We start from the raw sequence: 7432 nt of genomic DNA, 5'->3' as shown, positions 1-7432 counted from the left end.
AGAATTTTGCCTGTTGCAGATGACATCATTTCTGACATAACATTTGGAAACTACAAATGGGATGTTAACCTTATATACGCAATACGACCTTACATGAGACGTTCTGCCGAAGTGCTATGCACAATACATTACGGGTTTCGTGCAGGTGCAGTACGTTCTGCCGACGTGCTCCTGTCACCCATAGCCGGCAGACAGGTGGCCACTGCTTCCCTGATCTACAAAATGCACATGTCCACCTGCCCACCAGACCTGAAAAAGATGCTTCCCCAACCATACACAATCAGACGCACAACTCGCAACAGTCTCTCTGCTGGAAAACATGTCCTCACTGTGCTAGTCTCTGATCACTGACAACAACCTCCAGTCATTCAAAACAGGAGTACACCAGCATCTTCTTTCCACCATCAGGACTTCTACATGTAGCTAGAACCTTGCAGTTGCTATAAACCAATGATTAACCAGGACTGTTATTTTTATGTTACAACCCTGGCTATTGTTTAAGTTAGCACATTACAGAAAAAAATAGCTGAATACGGCCTCTTGAGCACTGCCAATAAATGCTTCTATCCAAGCCAAGGGTGAACAAACCATTAAAAAAAGTTGTGTGTTGAGATGGAAGTTGTCTGTTTCAGGGTGCATTTGGAGCGCTGCAGAAGGTATGTGAGGATTCAGCAGAACTGCTGGACTGTGACGCTCTGAACCGACCCCTCAACACCATGATCCCCAAGTTCCTACAGTACTTCAAACACACAAGCGCCAAAATCAGGTAAACACTCAAATTTAACATTAGTGGTTCGGAGCTATCTTTGGAAAGATTTGCATCAACATTCTGGCAAACATTGAGTTTGCGTAGTAGCTAAAAATAATGATAAAATTGAATTTGCAACTCCATTAGATTTAGAAAAAGGACTGAAAATCAAAATTTGCTGTGTTTGCTGAATTAAAACAAAACTTTTAGGTAAGATTACTAAGAAATACATATTTCCATAAAGTACTAAGAAATATATATTTCCATGGATGAAGCATAGGCTACTGAGTGTATTGATATCTGTCTTCTCTGGACTGTTTGAATGTACCGTCCCATGTTATCCCCAGGTCCCATGCAATAGCTTGTGTAAACCAGTTCATCATTAGCAGAACCCAGGCACTGATGGTTCACATTGACGTTTTTATTGAGGTAAGATAACCATTCATTACCTACAGTCTATTCCCCAAGGGATGGAAGTATTGTTTGCGGCTTGTTTGTATGTGTGTGTTTCCCTTTATACATCTCACTGGGCTCCCACCTTCAGATAAGGTTCACTCATCAGATTACACTGTAAGGGTCAGGGGTCAGTAGCAATCTCTTAGCAACAATCAATTTTAAAATCTATAGGAGTACTGGGAGCATAACTACACACAGGTCATGATTGTGGGCGATGGAAGAGTCAGCTCCATGGAACTCAGGAACTCAGCACAGCGCCAACTCATAAATGCAGCAAATGGCCAGCATGTGCCGGCTTGTCGTAAAAGTCGCTATGTACTGCTGCAAATCCACAGTACCAGCTTTGTATTCCTGTGGTTTAGCAGCAGTTTTTTTTGGCTTGAATTTTTTTCATTTGCCCGTTTAGGGATCTTCATCCATAAAATTAAGTCACTGTGGCCTAAATGTAAAAAACTATTTGAGATCTGAATCAAACAAGCTTGTCCTCCCTGTTCCATAGAACCTGTTTGCCCTAGCAAATGATGAGGACCCAGAGGTGAGGAAGAACGTGTGCCGAGCTCTGGTGATGTTACAGGAAGTGCGCATGGACAGGTTAATCCCCCACATGCACAACATCGTCGAGGTGAGTTCCAAATCCTTCTCTAGTTTGGGAATTTTTGAAATCTTACTCTCTGAAATGCTATTTCCTGTGTTTCAATGGCAAATTTTGCTGGTAGACTAAGCTTAGTTAAATGACATCTCTGTCTATCTCTTTACACACTGATTTTTGCCTGTCAAAGATAATGGATTAGGCCAAATTTGTGTTCAACATGAGTGGCAAAATCCACTGCCACAATGGCCTCAGAAAAAGGCTATGGGACTACCTTTACCTACTGGAATTTTAGATTTTTTCATGGTACATTGTACTTTTATGTTTGCAGTTTTTGCAGTCACTTCTATACCTCTAACTTATCATTACCGTTATCAAATAATTTGCCAACATATAGTTCCATGAACACCTCCATTTTTCTCAGACCATTATGTTTTGCTGCGTGAATATAAAGTGAAGTACAGTACCTTTAACACGGGAAAGATTGAACTTGACCTGTGATATTTTGTTTTCAGTACATGCTGCTGCGAACCCAGGACGGTGACGAGACGGTAGCTTTGGAAGCGTGTGAGTTCTGGCTCACGCTAGCGGAGCAGCCCATCTGCAAGGAGGTCCTCTCCGGGTATCTGGACAGGTAAACAGTCGCACCACCTGTCAGCACCTGCTGACGGGCTAGCAATGGAGCAGGGCTCGCATCCAAGCAGCTACGCATCTCATTATCAACCACTTCTGAAGGATGGGAGGAAGAACAGACTGAAACTGGCGGCAAATTATTTTCAGATTTTACAATGTCACAATGAAGACAGAAAAAATACATTGTGCGATGGTCCAAATACTTGTAAACCTGATTATTTGCTACAGACTCCAGGAAGAGTAGTGTGAAATTCACACTAATGGAGATCCTAAACAAACAAACAAACAAACATTGATTCTGTAGTATAGTATAGTAAATTTGAATTTTTCTTCTTGTTCTTTTGTATTACAACATTACGTATTTTGGCTTTAAAGAAATGTTGCAGATTTTTCTGATTTAATGTCCTGTCCTCTACCTTTTATTTGAGTACTGGGGGACCTTACACGTGTATGGCATTGTCTTTTTTAGATTTTTTTTTTTACTCGGAACAGGCAGACTTTTCAAAGAGCTCAACTAGCCGGAGAGGGTTGACTAGTTTTGCCGGGCAGTTTCAGAATGTTTCTTTCATCCTTCAAAGAATTGAAAAGTGCAGTTTCCTTTTACCTAGTTTTTGGATTCTCATCATATTCATACCAAGTTTGTAGCATATTGTACTTCTTTGTACATCTTCTGAGATTTCTTGATACTAGATTATACCGCAGCATTTGATTTTAAAGGTTTCACGGCGTACATTCTGGGTATTTGCTTATCAGGACATCTGCGGCACAATTTGTGTTGGATATATTATATTGTTGTTAACCTTTTTTATGGTCTTTTGGTACTTTTTTCACAGAGTTATTCCTGTTCTAGTCAATAATACACGGTATTCGGAAATTGACATCATTTTGCTGAAGGTAATATCTTGATTTCCATCCGTTCTTTACTTTAGAATAGCGTTATGTACAACCTTGTTTCCCCTCTCTTTCTCGGTTCATTCAGGTGATATCTTTGCAGCATCTTTTACATGTTTGTATTTTGTAACACTAAATGATACGCCTTAAAGGGGCATTATGTAACATTTTTGCACCAAAAGTGGAAGTATTTTGATTGAAAAAATCCTTGTATTATTGTATTTTACATCAACTTTTCAACATGTTAATGCAATCATCTTACACTGCTGACATTTATGGTTGGTGCTATGACAGCTCCACAAGACACACTCAGTTTGTGGTGCCACCACAAACTACCAGAGTGTAAACAAACATTGCTGAAAGTTCCAGCTTTTAAACACACTCTCAATCAGCATCATATTTTGGCACCTCCACTTTGAATTCCTGAATGACACTTATTTGCAATGGAGTAGGGTTGATCAACTTACTTGTTAAAGAAAAGACCAGTAAATAGACTTTTTGTATCATCCTAATGTTACATAATGCAGCTTTAAGCAAGAAAAGACCATGAGTTGGCATTTCCAGAAATTGCATTACTTTTAGCCTAATCTCTACTTCAGTCGAAGCCCCCTTTCTTCGATTTCAAATATTAAAAGATTTATTTTGAAATGTACATTTCAAACATTTCTTTACATGACAGTAAGTTATGGAGATTTTTCCTCACTTGCAGTTTGACAAATTTTTGTATCAGTTTTGTCAGTTTGTTGCTATTCCAAACTTAACATTTCAAAAATTCACCTTCCGGTACATAATTGAATTTTTCCCATTTCTCCTTTTGCAAATATAAAAGTTCATATACTTGTTAAATTGGTTATACATGTATAAGTATGCTCATTTCTCAATCTGGGAGCACATGTATGGTGGCAAATACTTGATATTTCAGTATCTAATGATTTATTAAATTTTTAAATATGAAATATGGAAAGATTGTATGCTGAATATAGTTAGGTGTTGAGCAGTCAGTTAAAATACGACCCACATTGTACATAGGCTATTGTGTTTTATTATGTGTACATGTAAAAATGTTACCAGTGCTTCAAAGTGTATAAGTGGTCTACTAGCTGCATGCATTCTTTACTTAACCTTAGACTGTAATTGTATTAAGGTTCTCCCAAGTGTTAAATTTTGACAGAGAAGGTCGAATTTGCTTGAGAGAAAAGGCGTTAATATTATGTGTGACATCAAAGGAAGCATTGTGATATGATATGTACGATAGAATTCTTACTAAAGATGAGGGAAAAAAGGTATGTAAGTATCCTAACATTAATATTTTTTTGTACTGGTATTTCAGCTTGTAGTCTTATAAAGATCATTCCATTTGGCTATGTGGGTCTAAATGTAGCAGTAATTCTTCCATAGGCTAGGAATATGAATGTTGACTTGTATAATCTCGGCCATGTGGGTGATGGCGTACGTTCCCGTCAATAATCGTGTTTCTTGAACGGTTGCCAGGGTGATGTTGAGGAGGACGAACAGATTCCTGACAGAGAGGAGGACATCCGCCCCCGCTTCCACAAAGCCAAGACTCACACCACGTCCGAGGAGCAGGTCTGTGCATAGGCAGATTTACATAGCCGATTGTGTTTTGTATTTACAGCAAGAAAAAGCTCTGTCACAGCACAAACCTCCACAAAGACAGTAGTTCAAAGTCAAAAGACATTTTTATTTACAAATCCAAATCATGTCAACATATCTATTACAATTTCAGTCCCACAAGGTCTATGTGCCATGTTAACTCTACATAAAGTATGTATGGGAAATGTTAAAGTTGTACCCGTACCTTTCAAAACATTTTGTGTTTTTTTTTTTGACAGGATGGACAGGAGAGCTCAGACCTAGATGATGATGATGCATTGTCTGACTGGAACCTAAGTAAGTACCATATACAAATGTATTCCCATAGACCAATATTATTACATAATCAGCCTGGACAGGAATCACATGTTTACTTTATTTTTTTTGTTTACTTTTGTAGAAGGAAAATATGTTGTCTTTGCTCTGCTTCTTCTTCCTTTTCCAAACACATAAGGTCAGTGACCTGGACCAGATGTCTGTCACCATGGTAACTGGTGTTGTAGCATACACCCTGTAGTGTTGGGTTACAATGTACATTATGTAGCAGGACAGAGTTGGAGGGGCTGTTCACCATATTCAAGTAGTCTCATTAGTTATCATCAATAATCAACATGATCGAAAATGATGTGGTCACCATGGGCAGGTATCGGGCCTCAAGCGGACTCAACTCAGGGCGGCCGCGGCCAGGTGGTCACCTTGGACAGGTTGCTTAATGTTTGTGTCAATGGGGAACATTTGGGGGACTGAGAAAAAGCGGTCACCATGGACAGGTGGCCAGCTTGAGGAGGTGGTCACCTTGGCAGGTTTGACTGTATTTGCTTTGCAAATGTGACCTTTCTAGTTTTTACACATATATATTGGTTGAATTGTGTGTTCTAGGAAAGTGTTCAGCGGCTGCGCTGGATGTGTTAGCTAACGTGTTCCGGGACGACCTGTTGCCAAACTTGTTACCCATCCTGAAGGAGACCCTGTTCCACCCTGACTGGGAGGCCAAGGAGTCCGGGATCCTGGTGCTGGGGGCCATCGCTGAAGGTCAGGAATAATATAATTAAAGGCATCCAATAATGCAATTTCAGGGTGGCAAGACAAGAAATATTCTGGATGAGGAAATTTTTCTGATTTTAATAAAATACTGCCATTTCTTAGCACATTTTTGTCATCATTTCATGAAATAGCCCCAAAAGTATCCATGCGAAGAGTCCAAAACCACCAAAACCATTTTTTGGTACCACTAATTTAAAAACAATAGCTAGAACCAGCCTATGATGAAAATGGAACCAGCCTATGATAAAAATCAAAACAACCATTTTCTGTTTGTGACATTGCATTTTTGCCTTACAGATTTTAGTGTGCTATGATATGGATTGATTCAACTTACTACTTTAAAAAAAAATGACCAGAAAATTGACTTCGAAAATTCAGTTTTACTGCACCAAAATCCATTGGGGTGTCTTGAATGAATAAATGAACGAATGAAGTAATCACAACATTTCACAAAGTGTCTCACATATAGACTAGTTGATTAATGTAAAGGTTTCCGTGTTGCAGGTTGCATGAACGGTATGGTCCAACACTTGCCTGACCTGGTGCCGTTCCTCATCAAGTCCCTGTCGGAGAAGAAGGCGCTGGTTCGCTCCATCACGTGCTGGACGCTGAGCCGCTACGCCCACTGGATCGTCCAGCAGCAACACGAGCTGTACCTGAAGCCACTCATGACTGAACTGTTGAAGAGAGTCCTGGATACCAACAAGAGAGTACAGGAGGCTGCATGCAGGTTAGTATATGGTAGAGTGTTCGGCTCAGACCCAAGAGGTCCCAGGTTCGAATCCTTGTGCCCTTGGGAAAGGCACCTCACCGATCTTGTGCCCTTGGGAAAGGCACTTTACACAACTTTCCTCACTTCACTCTCAATGAGTACTTAGTTTCAGCTAGGGACGTCCCTCGGATAGGACGTTAAATGGAGGTCCTATGTTTGGGGAGAGCCACACCCTACGCACTTAAAAGAACCCACCACACTTATCGAAAAGAGTAGGGGACCTTTCAGGTCTGACATCTTGAATGATAGTCACCTGTTATGTTAATCCTTCCACAAATGTGGTAAATCTTCAGAAATAAATAAATACAAAACTATCCTCCACCTAGGCCTTCCTAAGGTGTACAGTTGTGCCTTGGAGTACTAGAATTCATTAAAACTAGGGTCAATAATTGCCCAGGGAAGTGAGCCATGGTAAGGGCCAGTATTTTCCCTTAATTGCTTTCGAACGTAGTGACATTACACAGACTAACTGTGCTAGCAAATAAGCTCTATAGTGGCCAGACTCACAAATATTGACTCACTCTATATCCAGCATAGCTAGGTTGGTAGAGTCTAACACAAAATACAAGCCATAGCAAAGCTGTATTTGCATGTACACTTGGTCTAAAGCATGTCATTTGCAAGTCACAGTACTTGTGATCATGCCTTTATATCATGAAAACATTTTCCCTGGCATATTTTAAAC

At 39.9% G+C, this 7432-nt stretch overlaps 1 protein-coding gene across 6 annotated transcripts in view; it reads left to right on the top strand.

Annotated features, from left to right (window-relative positions):
• LOC109486268 (transportin-1-like) overlaps positions 1-7432 on the top strand; it is a 40725-nt gene that overhangs the window by 14373 nt on the left and 18920 nt on the right. For 3 of the 6 annotated variants that reach the window (XM_019790039.1, XM_019790037.1, XM_019790034.1), the window contains exons 1-9: positions 637-766; positions 1096-1177; positions 1704-1826; positions 2309-2427; positions 3260-3320; positions 4809-4904; positions 5171-5228; positions 5811-5963; positions 6480-6705. In XM_019790039.1, coding sequence (XP_019645598.1) covers positions 717-766; positions 1096-1177; positions 1704-1826; positions 2309-2427; positions 3260-3320; positions 4809-4904; positions 5171-5228; positions 5811-5963; positions 6480-6705 — 968 coding nt within the window. In that variant the 5' untranslated portion in view covers positions 637-716. Of the gene's footprint in view, positions 1-636; positions 767-1095; positions 1178-1703; positions 1827-2308; positions 2428-3259; positions 3321-4808; positions 4905-5170; positions 5229-5810; positions 5964-6479; positions 6706-7432 lie in introns of those variants that run through there. The other 3 variants (XM_019790038.1, XM_019790036.1, XM_019790040.1) reach the window with 2 other exon arrangements.

This window comes from Branchiostoma belcheri, unplaced genomic scaffold (genome assembly GCF_001625305.1).
Source record: "Branchiostoma belcheri isolate BF01 breed outbred unplaced genomic scaffold, Haploidv18h27 scaffold8, whole genome shotgun sequence".
Lineage (NCBI taxonomy): Eukaryota > Metazoa > Chordata > Leptocardii > Amphioxiformes > Branchiostomatidae > Branchiostoma > Branchiostoma belcheri.
This window is presented reverse-complemented; position numbering and strand designations above follow the sequence as displayed.